The sequence below is a fragment of the Triticum aestivum genome, chromosome 3D (genome assembly GCF_018294505.1).
Source record: "Triticum aestivum cultivar Chinese Spring chromosome 3D, IWGSC CS RefSeq v2.1, whole genome shotgun sequence".
Taxonomy (NCBI): domain Eukaryota; kingdom Viridiplantae; phylum Streptophyta; class Magnoliopsida; order Poales; family Poaceae; genus Triticum; species Triticum aestivum.
Window position 1 is genome coordinate 84612156 of NC_057802.1, and position 23363 is coordinate 84635518.

At 45.8% G+C, this 23363-nt stretch overlaps 2 protein-coding genes across 2 annotated transcripts; both read right to left on the reverse strand.

The window, feature by feature from the left end:
* Nucleotides 1–2520: 2520 nt before the first annotated feature.
* On the reverse strand, nucleotides 2521–15403 carry LOC123077583 (chloride channel protein CLC-c-like). The gene is made up of 8 exons (XM_044499877.1): nucleotides 15036–15403; nucleotides 8298–8588; nucleotides 7623–7823; nucleotides 5962–6139; nucleotides 4824–5086; nucleotides 4196–4465; nucleotides 2960–4091; nucleotides 2521–2779 (listed from the first exon to the last, which is right to left on the reverse strand). The coding sequence occupies exons 2-8, from the start codon at nucleotides 8555–8557 to the stop codon at nucleotides 2666–2668; spliced, it is 2418 nt and encodes an 805-aa protein (XP_044355812.1). The 5' UTR covers nucleotides 8558–8588; nucleotides 15036–15403; the 3' UTR covers nucleotides 2521–2665.
* Nucleotides 15404–20110: 4707 nt separating this feature from the next.
* LOC123077584 (chloride channel protein CLC-c-like) lies at nucleotides 20111–22923 on the reverse strand. The gene is made up of 4 exons (XM_044499878.1): nucleotides 22620–22923; nucleotides 21992–22261; nucleotides 20756–21887; nucleotides 20111–20575 (listed from the first exon to the last, which is right to left on the reverse strand). Exons 1-4 carry the CDS (start codon nucleotides 22823–22825, stop codon nucleotides 20462–20464), a joined length of 1722 nt encoding a protein of 573 aa, XP_044355813.1. The 5' UTR covers nucleotides 22826–22923; the 3' UTR covers nucleotides 20111–20461.
* Between the last annotated feature and the right edge of the window lie 440 nt (nucleotides 22924–23363).

The window sequence follows — 23363 nt, forward strand, 5'->3', positions numbered from 1 at the left end:
GGGGGGGATTAGATTAGAAAAGAAAAAGGGAAAAGAACAGCCGTAGGATGAAGTGGGAGCACGGATGGGAGCATGGAGAGGGAGCAGGCAAGCCGGATCCGTGGTTTCCGTGGTTGAGATTGGAAACAACGGGAAAGAAATCTTACAGGAAGGGAAGAAATAATGGTTGCCTTTCTTGAATGGATGCTCTTCGGTTAGACGTGCGACACGCACTCACGCTATTGAAAGCCTCAAACTAAACGGCAGATACACCATTCAAGTAAACTGAACGATTTAAGAAAAAATTGTTGACATGGCCCATTCGGTGAATGCATGAGGTGGGCAAAGTTTGTCTGGTGTGGCTCTTTGCTGACGTGGACATGGTGCATGTTAAGATAAATAGATAGTGGGGGTGAACTTTTTAAGTATATAGATTGAGTTAGTGGGTTGCTCCTCTTTAGTATTGATGATGTGGCATGATGATGATGTGGATAGCGTGCATGTTGAGAGAATAGGTAGAAGTGGGGAGCAACTTCTTAAGAATGTTAGATTTGGTTGATTACCTACCTCACTGGATTTTTTTACACCACACTAGGAAAAACGCGAAACTGTGGACAAAAAAAAAGAGCACAAGACATGCATAATGTATGCTTTCATGTAGTATTTTTTTTTGGGTTTAAATGGATACCTCATTTTTTGTAAGATGTTTGGACAAAAGTAAACTTCATGACTCGTTCTTCTGTTCCATAGGAATGGCTTCTTTTTCCAAAGCTTAATACCAACGTCCTTGCACTCGTCTTAACGGATCCAGTGGAAAAATTAAGGCCCTGCCAACGACAAACCGTTTAACAAATCGATAGGATTCCCTCAAAAAAAAAACAAATCGATAGGAGTTCTGTCAACGAGCCGTGCCTTTGGAAATGAAAAAACGAGTTTTTTGTTTTTTCTTTCTTTCGTGAAAGGCACGGTTTTGCTTCCGCGAGAGACCCGGTTGTGCTTTCGCGAGGCGTGCCTTCGGAAACGAAAAAAAGACGAGTTTTTCTTTTTTTTCTTTCACGAGAGGCACGGTTGTGATTTTGCGAGAGGCATGGGCGTGCCTCCTTTGGAAAAGGAAAAAACACGTGCTCCTGGTTCGGTTTTTTTGTCCGTTTTTTCATGAAAAAAAGTTCGTCAAAATCTATCAACATGGGATATAGTTTTGATGATCTCAACGCGAGGAAACCAACGGTGAAAATAGTTCGAGATTTGTACGCACGGTTTAAGAAATAAAATATTTTGAATAAACAGATTTACGAAAAAAGAGAAAACTCACAGGTTGCGACAAGTGGCGCACATGCAGCGCGCCACTTGCCGGCTTGCCTGCTCCCTCCCCATGCTCCCATCCGTGCTCCCACTTAATCCTAAGGCTGTTTTTTTTCCTTTTTCCATCCTAATCTAATCATCCCCTGATTTTAACGGGATGGGCCCGGACCTTATTTTGTTACAATCAAATCAAGCCACGTACGCGGGGGCATGGATGGGCGCACGCACGGGGCGCAGGCAAATCTCGTCCATCTTTGTAATGAGTACTCTCAATTAGTGATTTCGGGTTCTGTAAGTATCCGTGAAATTTCATTAAATAATACAATTATTTGCAAGCTACACAAAAAGACAAAAATCTGGCCTAAAGACTTCAAAGAAAAAGCCCAATTAATCTATGATAATAATCGCAACTACGGGCGCCGGCTCGGACTCTCAACTATTCTTGCCTTACACTACAAGTTCTACCATGATAATAATCGCAACTACGGGCCTTAAGCCGTATCCGGGTCTTAAGCCCATCTCTGGCCCACCGTCTTTAAGCTTAGCGCCGGGCTTCTGGCAATGACCATATGAGTAACCCGGCCCCTTCTGGCGGGTGACTCTAAGGTCTATATCTTCAACATTAGGCCCCAGATTGATTTGAGCCGGCTCATGTCAATCTTCCATTCCTTCGACAGAAAACCTCCGGCTTACAATTGTGTGAAGGCCGTAACCCGGCGTGACGTCATCCTCTGAACTCCGGATAATCCGCCGTGACGTCATCTTCCATTAAGCCCGTTTTTTACTCCGCCAGATCCGCAACGGATCTTTACCTTTACTGTCATCCCGAAAATCGAGGCGTTTCGTGGGGAGATAACCACGCCGTGGTCTCCTTGATTCTCGCGCCCACTTATGAGCTGGCCCTTATATTGATACGTGGATGTGATGCAAGGCAGTTAGCACCCACAACAAGTCACAATACACTACGATGAGATGCAAATGTGAATGGTCGGAGAGCAATTGAAAGGCAAATAGAGTCAAGAGGCCAAGCAAATACTTGCAAATGAGAACCATACTTGTTTAAATATTGTCAGAAGTTCAATGTAACTAAAATCTCATACTCAAACATGCTTTGTAGAAACTTTAGCATGTATGTTTATCTTTCGAGTTCCAGGGTTTTGAATGTTTAATCTATAGTTGGCACAATGATTCCTGTCATAGGCTCACAATAGAAAACTAGGGTTGGCAGCTTCCCTGTCATCAGTTCACCAACTTCCTTGACCTTCTGGCAATAGGCAGACGTCCAACCATCTGGCCACATTATTATTACAAAAGCGCAATCTGATTGATGTACATAAGACTTATATGATTTTTGTAAATGAGAAGAAACAAAAAAAATTCACAATCAACCTCCCATTGAGGCTGAATGAAAGTTGTGAGGATTGAGACTTGGGAATAGGTCATGGATATGTTCCGCCACAAAATCATGCCTTGTGAGAATTCCAACAATGGGAGGCCTCTGCATTCAACATATGAAATATGTCATCAGCGGTGGACACCTTTACAAATAAAAGGAACTATCCATAGTGGGAACGGTTGGTACAAAATCATATTATAATGAGTGAGAAAATGCATCACGCGTGAAAAAAACACACACACACATAATATATATAGTGAGAGAGAGAATGAGAACCCTTACGTATGGGGTCTTTGGAACAACCAAGAGATGTCTCAATCCTAGTTCTCGGAATAGGAGTGCAGCTTTTGCTAGTGACATTGTCTCAACCACTGTATATGGCGAGGTGTTTGCAATTGCATGGAGATCTACATACATTTGCATCTCCTCATCAGTGAAATGCAGATCCTCAATTTTTAAACCCTTCCCTGACCCTGCCTTAGCAAAATCAAAGGCACCAAATCTTTCCATAACAAAGCTACCGCTCATTTTCACTGGCTCCTTCATGAACATCTTGCCTTTCAGCAAAACCAATAGATGTGACCTGATCACAAGCCCAACCAACTCAGGCACTTCTGTTAGAGGTGGCTCGTCAACCACTGGAAATCCATTGTGGCCCGTGATCCTCAACGCAGTAACAATGTCGCCTACCTTCTCAACACCTGAAAAGGTGATTAGTGGGCCAGTCACAACATCACCAGCAACCAAATGTCTCATGTACGGTTCAGCATGAGCCTCCATGTACGGCAAACCTTTCATTACCACTATCTGATCATAAACCCCTTTGTTAAAGCTATCCGCTATGGTCTTCGATATTAGAAGAACAAGCATGACCAAAGGGAGCATTTGCAGATCATTGGTGAGTTCTAGAAGGATCACGCAGACTGACACAGTCATTCTCATTGTTCCGCCGAGAAAAGACGCCGCACCAAGAAGCGCAAAAAGTCCAGGGTCAAGACTTGATATGGATCCCAAGAGTGTGCCCACTATTCGACCGTATGTGGCTCCAGCAAGGATAACAGGGATGAAGAGACCAGATGGGACGGCAATTCCGTAAGTCACAAGTCCAAGGCAATAGATTGCAACGAAGAAGATGAAAAGACTAGACATGTGGTACTCAGTCGCTGTTCCAGTGCTGAAAAGATTGCGTATGGCATCATCATTTGTATTGAAGAAAAGTGATGCCATACCATTGTAATACCCTGGTGGGCACTGAAAGTTCTTATAGTTGCCAGAGCGACCAACGGTAGGACATTGCTCCACGGCATCTTCGGGGCATTGAGTGCACGAAGCAAGCCAAGGGAGGCCATAGGAGCACATTGATGTGATAACTGATACTATTATAGTGAGGAGGATCTTGGATGGAGCACCTCTCCTACGGCAGATGAAGAACGTCAGATGATATCACGTCATAAACTAGGTATCGAAAATAGAAAAATTATGCAATCACATTTATTACAATTCATCCTCGGTACTTACTCATTGATAATACTGTAAATACGAAGAATTTTATCCAAGAGAAAGTTAAAGAGGCCTCCGAATATACCACCAATTATTCCAAGGAGAATTATTGCAAGTAGATCCGGACTACTATAGGTTGCAACTGTTGAACTTAGATCAAACATAATCAATCCACCTTGCCCAAAGAGACCACACTTTCCACTGCGACAGAACTCAATCAGAGTCCTCAACACGACAGCAACAACAGCAGTTGTAAAGAATGCTCTCCATAAAAGAGCACTTCGCCACCTGTAAAATGAAGTTGAAACGATAAAACACATTAACATGTATTCTCGTGGCTGGCAGTTTAAGTTTTTCAAAAATAAACTAACATTTTGAAGATAAACATGTAGGTTAACAGTACATAACTATGGCAGTACTACTTTGGCTCTGCATATTTATCGGTTGGCCTAATCACTTTAACTACATATCCAACTAATGATTCTTGTCAAACACTATATATGAAATACACTTCATGTCAATATTAGACAAGGAAATATGAATTCTAGAACCTCATGGCTAATGTGGTTGTGATTTGTAGAAACCTACAAAAGATAATGAATGCCCCAAAGTAACAGATGATAATTTGACATGAAAAGGTTATTACCATGATGCTGCTTCCTCAAGAGCAAACAGGACGCCACCAACAGGTGCGCGGAAGGCAGCGGCCACTCCAGCCGCGCACCCACACGTAATCAAATCCCGCCTATCCCTGTCGTTCTTGAAATATCTTAGCCAATTGCATGTAAGATGGTACTTGCGTGACCCTCCCTGACCAAGTAAGTTTGCAATGCACGCCCCCGTATGTACCATTGGACCTTCCTTTCCAAGTACAAATCCAGCTGAAACTCCAAGTATTGAACCAAATATCTACAAATCAGTAGAAGATTTCATGAGAAAAAAGGGTTATGCGATAACATAGAAGAGTAGAATGCACAACGTGGCACTGGTAGAACATGTTTTCAACTGTCAGTGCAGAATGATATGCCAAAGGAAGACAGCTTATCAAAAAATTATATAAAAAATCTTTTGCAGTTTTTTTACAAAAGGTATCGAGGTAATATGTTGCTGTTTACTAGCATAAGAAATCTTAGTACAGTCAAGTGTAGGCATTAATAGTAGTAGTTAGTACTACCACCAGTGTAAAAGTTTGCACACTTAGAAAATGTCAAATGATGTCTCACTTGTTTGTCTTAAGGCATCACAGCTCATGGATTTGTGAAGTCACGAACTTTGCAGAGTATTTTATTATTTCCAATGAAAATAAATTAATAAGATTGCCCTGTTGTAGATGAAGCTTTAAATTTGTTCATAATTATTACTCCATCCGTTTCAAAATACAGGGTGTATTACTTTTTTCAAAAGTCGAACGTCTGCATGTTTGACCAAGTTTTTAGAAAAAACTGTGAATATCTACAATACCAATTTTGTATCATTAGATCATTATGAAAAATAGTTTTATAATTTATTTATTTTGTATTCGCATGTTCATATTTTATTCTATAATATTGGTCAAACATGCATATGTTTGGCCTTCACGAAATCCTTTATATTGTGGAGCAGAGGGAGTTTTTTTTTTCAAAAGAAGCCCAAACTATTACTGAAGATTCTTTAGCTTGTAGTTCATGGGTCATGATGATGGAGAAGATAGAGCACAGTTGAGCTAAGCGATACTATGTGAAGAATGCACGAAAAGTAAGAGAGAACATATTTGTGTACGAATGCGTTTGTAAGTTAGGACTCACCTTTACAAAGAGTGTGCTAGGAGCAAGTATAGAATAAGCATCAACTCCATTAAGATATGCTTTAACTTCAGGAATACCAGATCCAGCAGCTGCAGGTGCAATGTAAGCACATATTGCTGCAGCTGCTGCTGCCAAGACTAGATTGGAACCTCCATATGCCAAAAATGCAGTGAAATACCTGCACTGGAAGCACAACACTATTGGTCATTTCAAATAATCCAGCAATTGTAAGCCAATACTGAATCAACCCTCTTGTTAAATCTTGTAAAAATATAAACCTAACTATCGATCGCTTTCATGAACTTAGCACCATTCCAGAAATTATGACATGAAAATGTGTAGAGATCTGACCATTAACATAATCTCACTCGATGGAAGGCATGGGCCAATTGCCATTAGCAAGCAATGGAAGGTATGGGCCAATGGCCATTAACAAATGGCACAAAGTCGATGGAAGGTACTCTCTTCGTCCAAAAAAACTTATCCCAAGGTTGTGAGTAAATAGCATAAAACTACTACTTTACAGGCTAGGGTTTCATAAAACTACCGAATTTTTTTTCCGCTGATAACTACCAAATCAGGGGTCGGCTGTTTCAAAAAACTCTAATTGTCCAGTGCTTTACAATTGATCATGATTATGACAGTTGGAGCCTGTTTGTAAGAAAACTGATTGTTTTGACCGTTTGTTTGACCGTTAAATGACAACTGAGGCCCACATGTCAGTGTCCCTGCAAACTTAAAAAATCAATCAGGTCCCTGTAAACTTTTAAAAACGCAATCGGGTCCTACAAACAAACTGAAAAAAGCGATCGGGTCCCTCCCCGCCGTGCTCGCCGCGGAGCTCCCTCCCGTCGATGTGCTCATCGCGGAGCTCCCTCCCGTCGCGGCGTCCTGTGCGCCTAGCTCCCTTCCAGCGCCGCGCACAGCCCCCTCCCGTCGTCCGTCGCCCGCCCAGTGCGCTCCGGTGCGGAGCTTCCTTCCAACGTGTGAGCTCCCCGGCGTGCGTCCTCTCACTCTCCCTCTTTCCAGGGCCCGGCGGCCCAAGCCCTTGGCCATGGCGCTCGGCTGGCGGCAGCCCATGCCCCTGGGCGCGGCGGCCCGAGTCCCTGCCCCCGGCCATGGCGCGTGGTTGGCGGTGACCCGTGCTCCTGGGTGTCGTCTGCTCCTCGCGTGGTGCTCCTTCCCGGAGTCGGCCCTGGCTTGGCGTGCGGCGGGGTGGCGGAGGTGGTGGAGAAGGGAGAAGGGAGAGAAGAAAAAGATAAGAGGAAGAAGAAGGAACTTACGTGTGGGTCCCACTGTAAGATAACGGTCAAACAAAACAGTCAGACAAATAGAATGTTTAGGAGTGGGTCCGACCTGTCAGAATATGGTTTAAACTGCTAGTGACGAGCGTTTTGGGTTTTTTGAAACAGCCGACCCATGTTTTGGTAGTTCTCAGCGAAAAAAAATATTTTATAGTTTTTTGGAACCCTAGCCTGTAAAGTAGTAGTTTTATGCTATTTACTCCAAGGTTGTTCCTCAAATGGATGTATCTAGCTCTCATTTGATGCTAGATACATCCATTTGAGGGACAAGCTTTCTCGGACGGAGGGGGTATGAGCCAATGGCCATTAGCAGGCAAAGGATGGAAAATTAACAAATGGCACAAAGTAAAACTTCACCTTTCTTTGAGCATAAGATCACTTGTGATTAGCAATTTTAATCCAGCAATGTTTTCGACTGCAAGGTTATTGAAGAAGCCAACAAGTCCAGTCAATAGGCCGATTAGAAGCACCAAAGTCCACTTCATAATGATGTACTGAAATATATGCTTCTTCTTTCTTGACCGCCAGTCTTGCTTGAAAAGGTTATTCTCCACAACTCTGGAACAAGCAAATATTCAACATTGTAATAAAACTGACCGTAATGTCCAGTGTGGATTTATGAAAGTCGCATAATCTTTACATGTACAAATTCAATCTCTTTAGAACTCGGAAATAGACCAGGCAGACTGTTTATGCAAAACTAGCCATACTCAAAATTAAAACTTCACTTTGAATTCTAATCTTAGTGGTAGCAGGTTTTCACCCTGTAGTGAGATTTTCAATAGCGAGCTCTCACAGCCGGCATGCATTTGCTCTTTCCCATCCCCTCTTGTTTTGCTTTGTGAACTGAGCTGATTATCTCTGTGGAGCAATTAATGGAAAGGGGCTTGCTAGATTAAAAAAAAAGAACATTTCACTCCGAATTCTAAGATATGAAGACGTGCACATCTAAGAACCAAAAATAAGTCTGGTTGACATGCCAGCAACACCAAATAAGAAGACAGAAGGATTGTGGGGCACGGGAATGCGTACTCGTAGTCGAGGCTCTCGATGGGGCAAATGTTGGCGCCAACAATGGCGATCTGGGAGGTGGTGTTGATGGTGCGCTTCCGCATGAGCGGCTCGCATATGCTCCCGCGGTCGTCATACCGGAGCAGCGCATTAGAAGAACTGTTCTGCCACCAATCCCCTTCTGCTGCACCGTCCATGCCCTCAATGTCGTGGTTGTTGTTCCCCTCCCGCTCCGGCATGCGGTGGTGCTGCTGAGGCCGCGGCGACTGGCCTCCGTCCATTTCTCCCCGCCTCTTGTCGTCCTCTTGGCAACTGCAACATACGAGCATCAATTAATTATGGTTTCATTTTGCAAAAACAAAGAGATTATGGTTGCAACAATCGTTCATTAGAATTTTTCAACTAAATTTTCACAGGGTCAAGGCGTTTACCAACAAAAAAATTAAAGTTTAACAGGAACAATTTGATTCTTTTTTCCGAAAGAGAATAATTTGGTTCTAAGTCTATGATTTTGGTGAAAATGCTCGGACGAAGTCTTATTAGATATCTAGAAATATCATTTGATATGAGCGGTTAGCTATCTTAAACCAATAATCAATAAAAAATAAATATCCGGAGAGTGGTGAAAAAAATGAAAGATGCGGCTCAGGACTAAGGAGGAATGGCTCATGAATGGGGAGATAGGCATACCACCCAGGACCATGCTCGTGGATTTTAACAGCCACGTGGACACGTGGTGCCATGCTCCTGAACTTCATATGGATATTATTATTTTTACCTTTTTTCAGGCAGCTTACCACATGGCCATGTGATACTTTTTTCCATGCTAATACGTATTTCACTTATATCATAAGTTACATAATACATGTCACATACAGTGACGGAGCTACGTGTTAGCTGTGGGGTCAGCCGACCCCACAGCTTTTCAGCAAAATAGCCTAAAAATATTGTACAGTCACTGTTCAATGTGAAGAAAAACATTCAGAAAATTAACTATGAACCCACAAATTTTTTAGGCTGGCTTCGCCGCTGGTCACGTACACATTAGGCAAAACTGAAAATATAGTAGACCGCTAGCCTTTACACACAAAAACAACAGTCAAATAGTAAAATTACAAATAAGACCGAATAAACCTCTCAACTTGACACTAACGCCCGTCAGCTGCCTTTGGCACCACCACAGTAGCCATCAAAGAAAAAAAAATAACAGATCACCTCCACACCCGAGCTGGACGCGACTCCATCGCTGATATGCAGCTTTATGGACCTCCAAAGTGGCTCGCCAAAGGTGAAACCGTTGAATGAATCAGACCGGAGCAACACCCCGGAGACGTCATCGAACTTCAGATCTGGCACCCCCACAAGACTAAACGTCGGAGGAGGAAACCATACATGCCATCCACCTACCATGAACCCAGCACACGATCCACCATCTTCCAGATGCTGCCGATGCAGATCACAATCTACATCCGCTCCTGCATTACCTCCCAAGCTCCCCGCTAGGGCTGGAGCAAATGCCGTCGCAACGGGCGAGCCCGATGACACATGTCCACCACGAGGATGCCGCCGCCACACCATCCTTGCTTGAACAGACTGGATTCCGGATCCATCCACGACCATAGGACCGACCGCCTTGCGAAGTAGGATCTGAAGAAACTTTATTCAGCGCCATCACTGACGCCGAAGCAAAGACGATGAACAGCCTAAAAAACTAAGCTACTTTAGCCTAAAGCTATCCACACGCGTGGATCCGACGACCCCTCTCAGCACCGACGACCGAGGTCATCCACGGAGGAGAGCCACTGGAGGACGGTGCTGGAAGGCTGGCCTCTTCTAGCGGCTAGGCTTCCAATCGAGAGGGAAAGAGCGCTTTGCATGCTGTCCCCAAGCCGTCATTTCCAAATGGATATTTGGAACTAGTGCTTCTCAAACTGCTACGTACACAAGATATTTCCTCTCGGCTATTTCACCGTATTTCCTCTCGGGTATTCCGGCATGCCAGCAAAATTTGAGCGGCGTCGAGCCGATGCCCCTGCCCACGTCGGTCCATGTCGGCTTCACCATGGAGCAGGCGCACTTTGATGCCGTCATGGCGGAGGAGCAGTCAGTGTCGGTGTTCCAGCAAGCGTAGGATGAGCAACGCTACAACCTCGCCCTCCTCGCGCATCATTGGTTGGCGGAGGGCTAAATCTACAGCGAGTTCGCGAGCGAGGAGGCCGTGGCGGCCATAGCCGCAGAGAACCTGAACTTTGTCGAGGAGCAACACGCGCTCTATGAGGTCGCGTGCAACGCTCGCGCGACGACGGCGGATGCACAAGTGGTCATGGACGTGAACGCCGACAATTGCAGTTGTTCGCACCAACAGTTGCGCTCCATTGGCACCATTACGACCACCAGGACGGCCGTCCACATCCATCGGCGGTCTCACCTCTACCGACGAAGGCCAGGATGCGGACTCCGACGAGGAAGAGTAGGACATGGCGGCGCCTCGTGTCCCATGTGGGCCAACCGTGTCCCATTTCTTACTCTTCCTCGTTGGCGACCCGGAACTGTTGGGAAACGTAGCATGCAGTTTCAAAAAAATTCCTACGCTCACGCAAGATCTATCTAGGAGATGCATAACAATGAGAGTGGAGAGTATGTCTACGTACCCTCGTAGACTGAAAGCGGAAGTGTTTGACAACGCGGTTGATGTAGTCAAACTTCTTCTCGTTCCAATCGATCAAGCACCGAACGTACGACACCTCCGAGTTCTACACACGTTCAGCTCGATGACGTCCCTCGAACTCTTGATCCAGCAGAGTACTGAGGAAGTAGATGAGTTCCGTCAGCACGACAGTGTGGTGACGGTGGTGGTGAAGTGATCCGCGCAGGGCTTCGCCTAAGCACCGCGAGAATATGACCGAGGGTGTAATCTGTGGAGGGGGGGCGCCGCACACGGCTAACAGATGTTGGTGTGTGTTCTAGGCGCCTCCCCTTATATATATAGGTGGGAGGGAGAGGGAGCAGCCAAGAGAGGCGCCCCAAGTAGGAGGAATCCTACTTGGAGTCCCTCCCAAGCCACGCGCCCCCTGCCATATATAACCGAGGTGGAAGGAAAGAGGGGGGGGGGAGAGGGAAGGAAGTAGGAATCCTAATCCACACTTTCCTTGCCCTCCACTCTTTCCTTCTCCTCCTCATAGGGCTGGCCTCTATAGGGGCGCACCAGGGCTGGTGTGTTCCCTCACTTGGCCCATAAGGCCCATATCTTTGCCGGGGGTGCCCGAAACTCCTTTCAGGTGTCCCGATAAGTACCCGGTATCCTCCAGAACAGTTCTGGTGTCCAAATACCATCGCCCTATATATCAATCTTTACCTCTCAGCCATTTTGAGACTCCTCGTCATGTCTGTGATCTCATCCGGGACTCCGAACAACATTCGGTCACCAAATCACATAACTCATATAATACAAAATCATCATCGAACGTTAAGCGTGCGGACCCTACAGGTTCGAGAACTATGTAGACATGACCGAGATACCTCTCCGGTCAATAACCAATAGCGGAACCTGGATGCTCATATTGGTTCTACACATTCTACGAAGCTCTTTATTGGTCGAACCGCTATGACAACATACGTTATTCCCTTTGTCCATCGGTATGTTACTTGCCCGAGATTCGATCGTCGGTATCCATATACCTATTTCAATCTCGTTACCGACAAGTATCTTTACTCGTTTCGTAATACATCATCTTGTAACTAACTCATTAGTCACTTTGTTTGAGGGCCCAGAGATACCTCTCCGATACTCGGAGTGACAAATCATAATCTCGATCTATGCCAACCCAACAAACACCTTCAGAGATACCTGTAGAGCATCTTTATAATCACCCAGTTATGTTGTGACGTTTGATAGCACACAAGGTATTCCTCCGGTCTCCGGGAGTTGCATAATCTCAGAGTCGAAGGAATATGTATTTGACATGAAGAAAGCAATAGCAATAAAACTGAACGATCAATATGCTAAGCTAACGAATGAGTCTTGTTCATCACATCATTCTCCTAATGATGTGATCCCGTTATGAAATGACAACTCATATGCATGGTTAGGAAACCTTAACCATCTTTGATCAACGAGCTAGTCAAGTAGAGGCTCACTAGGGACACAGTGTTTGTCTATGTATTCACACATGTATTTAGGTTTCCGGTCAATACAATTCTAGCATGAATGATTACATTTATTATGAATAAGGAAATATAAAATAACAACTTTATTATTGCCTCTAGGGCATATTTCCTTCAGGAACTTCACTTCTTGGGGCTCACATCCGCCGGACATGGACACAGAGGGGAACAACAAGGACTTGGAGCACAGACGCCGGGCAAAGATAGGTTAACTTCTAGACGCTTTTGTTTAGTGAAATATGTCAAAAATATAATGAATATGGTCTCATTTAAATGTTCGATTTGTTCAAATCCCTTTTGAAATGTATGTGGACATGGTTGGATGTGTGGATCCCTATCGTTGTCTGCAAATGCGTCTGCGGACGAAACCGTGCCCGTTTTAGGGGCCACGGTGGAGATACCCTCAATTAACTACCCAACTAGTCCATGCAACACTGCTGTCTCTTGCTCAGAAAAAGTAAGTTGTTTGGTTGCCAATATGTCATGGTATGTGGATTAATACAAAAGCCAATAACAAATGAATTTGTAAATAAGTTGTTTGGTTGTAGCATAGGAAGGATATGAACATTCTTACATATTAGGTATGTGGCATGGCCTCCATACAAACAAGATTTTTTTTGACATAAGATCCTTCAAAATCCCAGTGAACTTTTCAAAGAGAGCAACCTTCAGTTCTCACAAGATTTTTATTTTTTTTGAAGAAAACAGTGTACCATGGAGTTTTAGCTATCTCTTTTGGTAGGGAGTAAATCCTTACGACAATTGAAAGATTCAGTTACCCTCTTGACTCTCTTGATGGGATCATTTGTCTAATTTGTACTCATGTTATATCTATATCTATCTATACCTAAGAAGGAATATTTCTTGCTGGTGGCCGAAAGGAGATCTTTGTCTAGCGCAAGGACAACGACAAATCAGACGAGTAGGTTCATAGCGCCAGCCGCAGTGCTCGACGGCGATGAGTTTGGGGCACACTGACAATCTCCACTGGCATCTAGCACCGGAGCAGCGGCTCCAACCTATGGTGGATGATGTAGTGTGACTTGCGCTAGCATAGAGTGTCAAAAACCAGATCCGCATGAGACATGGGCGCCCCTTGACGGCCGTGCCGGTGGTTTAAGGTGGGAGTACGTTTGACCAATCTGCTAGTGTCTTTCTGGCCTGGCCGGGCGTGAAGTATTGATAGATGCGACTATAGAATGATACATCGTCTAAGATGCTGACTGAAACATTGTTCGATGTCTGGAGTGAAAACCTTTTTGTTGACCTTTATTGGCCGGGTTCAACAACGACGAATTTGTGTCATTATCTTATCGAGGTGTTGTCTACTTGTTGTTGTGCTGATTTTCATTCGTTGGTCTTGGCAACCATGATAAAGATCCTTGTCTAAGCCGTCTTTGGCCGGATGTGGCGCAATGATGCAAGAAAGACGTGACGACGATGATGCAAGGATGTTTACCCCTTCTTCAAGGCGTTAGTCAACTTAGTCGTAGGTATTTATTTGGGAGAGGATTTATGGCACGCAGTCCCTTGGGCGTGCTTTTATTTTTATTTTTTCAAACTTTCATACCTTTTAAATCAAAAGTCTAAATTAAGTTATGTTTTTATATTCGTGTTTTTCGCGGCGAGACTTTTTGATGAATTTTGAAAATAAATGTTAAGTTTCAACACTCGAAACTTAGTACACGCAAATAATAAAATCACAAATTTTTTTTCCTATGACCGGCAAGAAAACATCTTAAAATTTTGTCTATAAAACTTGGTAAAAACAAGTGAGAAAATCGCAAGTTTCACATAAAAAGTCGTAAGTTTCAACGACTGAAACTTACAACTTATTGTGCCCTCGTGCGGGATTCAGCTACTTCATGAATCGCCAGCCAATCGAGCTACTGGGCATGGCTTGGCAGGCGCGTGCCCCTGCGAATTCGCGATATTTATTTCATATTTTGTAATTGTTCGATCATGGTTGTCTTGCTGAGTACTCCCTCCGTCCCGTAATATAAGAAGTGTAGTTCTTATATTATGGGACGGAGGGAGTAGTTTATAAGAATGTTGATGCGCATCATAATCCGAGGCTCGGGAGTTTCAACCTCCATCTTTTTTGAATAATAAATCAAGTTTGGTAGCTCAGAAGAATTGGGCATATATATCTGCACTGGATTTTATGCAAGGGCCGATGAGCAATTCTTGTCTGAACTTGCACTTTTTTTCATTTGTGAGCAAGCCAATGCAGAGTTGTGTACGCTTAGAATTTGCACCATGCTCTGGGTCAAAGACAGACGGTGGACCCACTGCTAGATGGCCATTACCCAATAACGTGCAGACACAACAGATTCCTCTCTCCTAGCCATTTCCCAGATTCAGATCAAGATGTATGTTGGAGCGGCGAAATGATACAGAAAGATCTGGCTCGCGGAACACAAATCAAAACCCACATAGGAATAGTACTGCTTGATACCACTAGTTCAGCTATGAAAATCTGCAGCAGGGCCTAACAAGGAGATTTTTTTCTAATCTAAAGAAAGAAAAGCAAACATAGTCCGACGGGACTCGAACTTAGCTGCAACTGCAAGGATGGATGGATGGATCGCTTACCTTAGCTATGAAGAAAACTCGAGCTTGAGGTTGAGCTGACGAGGCCGAGGACTTGCGGCTATCATCCAGAGCACGTACGGTATCTCATCGCCGATCGGTGTGTGCTTTTGTCCCTGCCCGACTGGACTCAATGCCCCCTTGTGCCCCTCTATATCTCTGCTTATATACACAGCTGAGCAGAGCCGGAGCCGGAGCAACATGGTTGTGATGCACAAGTTGCGGATGAGCAACATGGGTGTGATGTTACAGGTTGTGTGGAAGGGACCATTCGGATACGGGAAAAGCCGTAGTTTCTCCACTCCTGTTTTGTGGCTTCACTCCATTGCCCATGAGTATTCTATATGCAGCAGCAGCGGCAGCAGGGATATGTTCATACACTGATCCTGATCCATCGTTATGTATGTATGTATGTATGTATGTACTCCTATAGGAGTATGTGTGTAAGGCGTACACTCATGAGCCGTAGGTTGCGTGCTTTCTTGGACGAAAGCGACCCGGTGCATCACCGCGGGCGATTCCATGCTTAATAAATTGAAGTGAATTGCAGAAAACATCGACATTGAAGGCTAGGGTTACAGAAATCACACTTCTATAGTTTTGTGCCCAAAACCACTAATTCCGAGACTAATTTTTTGCAAAAAACACTAGTCGACGGCTTAGCTCGTTTTGAGCACGATTATGACAACTGGATCCCACTAGACAGGGTGACTTGGCAAAAGAAATTGTCAATTACATCCCGATACATTTTTGTTTTGCCAAAGGACCCCTCGAAAAAAGCAATCGGGTCCTCTCCGTGAGATCGTGACCTTCATCTCCCACCGCCCCGGTGGTGGACGCCGGCAGCGGGGCATAGGGGAGGTCCGGCGTGGTCTAGGACGGGCAAGAGGGCGTGGATCCAGCGGCGGTGTCGGTTAGGACGGCGAGGCAACGGAGCTCCAGCGGCAGCTTGAGCATCAGCGGCCATGGATGAGCTCCGGCTGATCCAGCTTGGGCATCAAGCAGCCATGATTGAGCTCCGGCGCCATCGGCTTGAGCATCAGGCACGCATCAGAGAGAGATGGGAGAGATTGGGGAAGGCACCGACGCTCAGAGAGAGATGGGAGAGATAGGGGAAGGCACCGCCGGCAGCGGAGCTCACGGTCGAGGGACATGGACCGCACCTCCATGCCCACCGTCAGTGGATTTGCCTCGTTGACGCGCAGCTCCGGCCGGAGCTCATCCATGGCCGCCGTTGTCGCGCCTCCTCTTCACACCCTCACTTGTACGCCTACGCGGGCCGCCGTCGCGCGTCCTCTTCACCTCGCCGGAGCCGATGCAGGTGAGCAACAAGGGGAGGCCGAGGCCGGGGAGTGGGAGGAAGGTGGAGGCGGGGGAATAGAGGAGGAGGAGGAGAAGGAGGCGAGGCGTCGCGGAGCCGTCGTCCATGCCGAGCTCGCCGGTCGGGAGTTCGTGCGCACGCCTGAGGAGAGAAACGAGGAGCCAGATCTTATCCTCTTATACCATTTTACAGTTTAGTCTATGTTATTCTATCTATTTGCAATTTGTTATATCATGCCATGTCAACCTGTCCAGTGGGACCCAGCTGTAATAATCATTCTCAAAAGGCCGGTGCTAGGCGTAGGTCGGATGATTCTCTCAATTTATAAACCGCCTCCATGACCGTTAGATGCAATTCATCACAGCCATCCTTTTCTCCTCCACAGATTCCGCATAGCACTTCCGCGACCTCGCTCCATCATCGGTGGCCGGTGCTGCTACTGCCCGCTGTCTGTGAGCCTGTCTCCTGTCGCTCCACTGCAGCGCCGGCAGCCCAGAGATGCTTCGTCGCAGCTCCAACGACCTCGGCGGTGCTCCAATGAAACCTCATCGCAGCATGGCCAGGCACGATGGTGCTCTGTCGCGGCTCCATTGCAGCGCCGACGACCTCGGTAGTGCTCCATTGAAACCTCATTGCAGCACGGACGGCACGACGGTGCTCCGTCGCGGCTCCATTGCAGCGCCGACGACCCCCGGCGTCCCGGCGAAGCTCCATTGTCGCCCCCGCCGTGCTCCATTGCAGCCGCGGCGGAGCTTCATTGCAGCCACCGGCTTGCGACGTTCCGACGAAGCTCCATTGCAGCCAACGCGGAGCTCCATTGCAGCCACCGGCGCGCGGCGTTTCCGACGAAGCTTCATTGCATCCCCGGCCGCGCCCCACTGCAGCCGCGGCGGAGCTCCATTGCATCCCCGGTCGCGCTCCACTGCAGCCGCGGCGGAGCTCCATTGCAGCTGGCGTGGTCCATTGCAGCCCCCTGGCACGCTCCATTGCAACCCGGCCGGCGGCGGCGGGAGCTGCGATGCAGCTCCGCTGGCACTTCAATGCAACCGCGGCGAAGCTTCAACAACCTCGCTCCCTTGCGGCGGCCATGGCGGGCGCTACGACGTAACGCACGGCGATGACGGCGGAAGCTGCGATGCAGCTCCGGTGGCGCTTCAACGCAGCCACGACAGACCTTCGACAACCTCGCTCGCGCTCTACTACAGCCCCGGCGGGGTGAGGATGAATCAGGCTGCTCCTGTTGCCTCTCCTCTGCCATTGAACGAGAAAAGGGGGAAAAAGAAGGAAGAAGATGAGAAGTGGAATGAGCGGAGGAGAGAGCATCCGAGGGGATAAGGTGGCGATGGAAGCGGTGGTTGAGTGGGGCACGTGGCACGCGTACGAGGCGGCTTACGAAATCCATCGGTTGGAAGGAAGTGTTTTCCTTCTCAAAACCACCTAAGCCGCCGACTAGTGTTTTTTGCAAAAAATTAGGCTCAGAATTAGTGAATTTTGGCACAAAACCATATAATTATGATTTCTGCAACCCTAGCCTTCAATATCGATGTTTTCTGCAATTCACTATAATAAATTGACCTGAAAGGCCACCCGGCTCTTTTCTATTCGCGTGATGCAGACCAGAGGCCGTCGTACATCGAAATTTAATTTTGCAGTCCGTGTCCAGCGGATCTCTCCCTGTCTGGATTAATGGAGTCGGCACGAAGCGTGGAGGACTCAGCGCCCCACCACTGCTACGATGCTCCCCAGCTAGCTCGTAAACGCCACGATGGCCATGCATGATGGCCTGTCGACCGAGCTGGCCGGTCCAAATGGACGTCCCTCTCCAGCTCAGTACGGCACCTACCCTGCGTTTGTGCATCGCGCGAGAGAGGGAGAGGGGAGGTTTGTTCGCTGGCACGTGCGCCGGGCCGGGCTCCCCGGCCAGTCCGCTCATTGAATCGTGGGTGCCAACGGATTGACGGAGTTTGTTGCCCCCTTGGCACGTGATCCTAGTCACACAGGCCCACGCGGCCATGATTCAACAAGAAAATTCATTTTGCCCACACACACACACCAACTGCTTTCTCATTTATCCTCTTGCGCTCCTTATCTTTTTTGTCCAATAGATGCCTCGTTGCCACAAATGACGCAATGGGCTGACCGTGACCGTGACCGTGAAGTGCATGCTGAATAATTTGTACACTAAAGTGTCCTCAAATATTTTGAAATAATAATTCATATATCGGGGAATCATACAAATACCTAAACCGAAAACGCACCCTTGCTTTTATGGCCACCGGCTATTGTTGAGACTGTTCAAACAAACTGAAACTCCAGCCATGTTTGCGTATCTACCAGAAAACTAACAAATCATATGGCCTCTTATGTACGAAGAAAGGATATTTCAAAAAAGCAAGCCCATTTTTTCAACAGTCCATTTTCTTTTCATGTATTTGTATTTTATTTGTATATCTCACATACAAGCGCGTATATTGATGAAATTTTGTACAACTATACTACATTTCTAGATGTGCATGTACAAAAAGTTTCCAAAGTTTTTGAGTCATAAAACTCTTTTTATTTAACTTGAAAAAATGGCTCATATTGACCGTGGTTCAAATGGACTTTTCAGGCTGTAGGGGCTCTTGTAGGATCAAAACAAGAAGAAGGAGGTTGATTAAGAGCATCTCCAACAGCTCACAAAAAAGACAGTAACCACCTATAGGGCCCCAATAACACTTTTCTGGTTATTGGGGATGCATGTTCTAACAGTCCCCAACAAATCCCTCCCCCCTCCCCCTCAAATTGATTTTTCTTTAAACTTGCATGTAAACTGCATACACATTGTGTCGTGGAGTTGTCACGGCAGATGTCCTCGAGCTAGGACTTAGTCGTGGAGCCATCGCAGCTAGGAAGCTTGAAGGGGTTAATGCGGGACAAGGAACACGATGGTTTATACTGGTTCGGCCCCTTACGGTGAAGGTAAAAGCCTACGTCCAGTTTGAGGTGGTATTGATCAGGGTTACGATCACCAGGGAGCTAAACTGCTATGCCCGGCTCTCGATAAGATTGTTCTCGTCCCCAAACCGCTGCCGGGTCGTCCCTTTATATAGGGAGGCTGACGCCCAGCAGCTCTGAGAGTCCCGGCCGGCTCATAAGAGTGTCCGGCTCGGACTCTCAACTATTCTTGCCTTACACTACAAGTTCTACCATGATAATAAGCGCAACTACGGGCCTTAAGCCGTATCCGGGTCTTAAGCCCATCTCTGGCCCACCGTCTTTAAGCTTAGCGCCGGGCTTCTGGCAATGACCATATGAGTAACCCGGCCCCTTCTGGCGGGTGACTCTAAGGTCTATATCCTCAACATTAGGCCCCAGATTGATTTGAGCCGGCTCATGTCAATCTTCCATTCCTTCAACAGAAAACCTCCGGCTTACAATTGTGTGAAGGCCATAACCCGGCGTGACGTCATCCTCTGGACTCCGGATAATCCGCCGTGACGTCATCTTCCATTAAGCCCGTTTTTTACTCCGCCAGATCCGCAACGGATCTTTACCTTTACTGTCATCCCGAAAATCGAGGCGTTTCGTGGGGAGATAACCACGCCGTGGTCTCCTTGATTCTCGCGCCCACTTATGAGCTGGCCCTTATATTGATACGTGGATGTGATGCAAGGCAGTTAGCACCCACAACAAGTCACAATACACTACGATGAGATGCAAATGTGAATGGTCGGAGAGCAATTGAAAGGCAAATAGAGTCAAGAGGCCAAGCAAATACTTGCAAATGAGAACCATACTTGTTTAAATATTGTCAGAAGTTCAATGTAACTAAAATCTCATACTCAAACATGCTTTGTAGAAACTTTAGCATGTATGTTTATCTTTCGAGTTCCAGGGTTTTGAATGTTTAATCTATAGTTGGCACAATGATTCCTGTCATAGGCTCACAATAGAAAACTAGGGTTGGCAGCTTCCCTGTCATCAGTTCACCAACTTCCTTGACCTTCTGGCAATAGGCAGACGTCCAACCATCTGGCCACATTATTATTACAAAAGCGCAATCTGATTGATGTACATAAGACTTATATGATTTTTGTAAATGAGAAGAAACAAAAAAAATTCACAATCAACCTCCCATTGAGGCTGAATGAAAGTTGTGAGGATTGAGACTTGGGAATAGGTCATGGATATGTTCCGCCACAAAATCATGCCTTGTGAGAATTCCAACAATGGGAGGCCTCTGCATTCAACATATGAAATATGTCATCAGCGGTGGACACCTTTACAAATAAAAGGAACTATCCATAGTGGGAACGGTTGGTACAAAATCATATTATAATGAGTGAGAAAATGCATCACGCGTGAAAAAAACACACACACACATAATATATATAGTGAGAGAGAGAATGAGAACCCTTACGTATGGGGTCTTTGGAACAACCAAGAGATGTCTCAATCCTAGTTCTCGGAATAGGAGTGCAGCTTTTGCTAGTGACATTGTCTCAACCACTGTATATGGCGAGGTGTTTGCAATTGCATGGAGATCTACATACATTTGCATCTCCTCATCAGTGAAATGCAGATCCTCAATTTTTAAACCCTTCCCTGACCCTGCCTTAGCAAAATCAAAGGCACCAAATCTTTCCATAACAAAGCTACCGCTCATTTTCACTGGCTCCTTCATGAACATCTTGCCTTTCAGCAAAACCAATAGATGTGACCTGATCACAAGCCCAACCAACTCAGGCACTTCTGTTAGAGGTGGCTCGTCAACCACTGGAAATCCATTGTGGCCCGTGATCCTCAACGCAGTAACAATGTCGCCTACCTTCTCAACACCTGAAAAGGTGATTAGTGGGCCAGTCACAACATCACCAGCAACCAAATGTCTCATGTACGGTTCAGCATGAGCCTCCATGTACGGCAAACCTTTCATTACCACTATCTGATCATAAACCCCTTTGTTAAAGCTATCCGCTATGGTCTTCGATATTAGAAGAACAAGCATGACCAAAGGGAGCATTTGCAGATCATTGGTGAGTTCTAGAAGGATCACGCAGACTGACACAGTCATTCTCATTGTTCCGCCGAGAAAAGACGCCGCACCAAGAAGCGCAAAAAGTCCAGGGTCAAGACTTGATATGGATCCCAAGAGTGTGCCCACTATTCGACCGTATGTGGCTCCAGCAAGGATAACAGGGATGAAGAGACCAGATGGGACGGCAATTCCGTAAGTCACAAGTCCAAGGCAATAGATTGCAACGAAGAAGATGAAAAGACTAGACATGTGGTACTCAGTCGCTGTTCCAGTGCTGAAAAGATTGCGTATGGCATCATCATTTGTATTGAAGAAAAGTGATGCCATACCATTGTAATACCCTGGTGGGCACTGAAAGTTCTTATAGTTGCCAGAGCGACCAACGGTAGGACATTGCTCCACGGCATCTTCGGGGCATTGAGTGCACGAAGCAAGCCAAGGGAGGCCATAGGAGCACATTGATGTGATAACTGATACTATTATAGTGAGGAGGATCTTGGATGGAGCACCTCTCCTACGGCAGATGAAGAACGTCAGATGATATCACGTCATAAACTAGGTATCGAAAATAGAAAAATTATGCAATCACATTTATTACAATTCATCCTCGGTACTTACTCATTGATAATACTGTAAATACGAAGAATTTTATCCAAGAGAAAGTTAAAGAGGCCTCCGAATATACCACCAATTATTCCAAGGAGAATTATTGCAAGTAGATCCGGACTACTATAGGTTGCAACTGTTGAACTTAGATCAAACATAATCAATCCACCTTGCCCAAAGAGACCACACTTTCCACTGCGACAGAACTCAATCAGAGTCCTCAACACGACAGCAACAACAGCAGTTGTAAAGAATGCTCTCCATAAAAGAGCACTTCGCCACCTGTAAAATGAAGTTGAAACGATAAAACACATTAACATGTATTCTCGTGGCTGGCAGTTTAAGTTTTTCAAAAATAAACTAACATTTTGAAGATAAACATGTAGGTTAACAGTACATAACTATGGCAGTACTACTTTGGCTCTGCATATTTATCGGTTGGCCTAATCACTTTAACTACATATCCAACTAATGATTCTTGTCAAACACTATATATGAAATACACTTCATGTCAATATTAGACAAGGAAATATGAATTCTAGAACCTCATGGCTAATGTGGTTGTGATTTGTAGAAACCTACAAAAGATAATGAATGCCCCAAAGTAACAGATGATAATTTGACATGAAAAGGTTATTACCATGATGCTGCTTCCTCAAGAGCAAACAGGACGCCACCAACAGGTGCGCGGAAGGCAGCGGCCACTCCAGCCGCGCACCCACACGTAATCAAATCCCGCCTATCCCTGTCGTTCTTGAAATATCTTAGCCAATTGCATGTAAGATGGTACTTGCGTGACCCTCCCTGACCAAGTAAGTTTGCAATGCACGCCCCCGTATGTACCATTGGACCTTCCTTTCCAAGTACAAATCCAGCTGAAACTCCAAGTATTGAACCAAATATCTACAAATCAGTAGAAGATTTCATGAGAAAAAAGGGTTATGCGATAACATAGAAGAGTAGAATGCACAACGTGGCACTGGTAGAACATGTTTTCAACTGTCAGTGCAGAATGATATGCCAAAGGAAGACAGCTTATCAAAAAATTATATAAAAAATCTTTTGCAGTTTTTTTACAAAAGGTATCGAGGTAATATGTTGCTATTTACTAGCATAAGAAATCTTAGGTACAGTCAAGTGTAGGCATTAATAGTAGTAGTTAGTACTACCACCAGTGTAATTTCTTCAAAACCACGTCCGTTCCTTTAAACATTGAGCCCATGCTCGCCGCCTCCATGGCTAGGACACTCGCCACCTCAGTCGCCTCCTTCTCGCAAAAATACCTCGGCCTTCCTCTGTCCCTGCATAAACTCCCTCCTTCTGTGTTCCAACCAGTTATTGATCGTTGTGATATCTCCTTAGCAGGATGGCGCGCTCTTCTGCT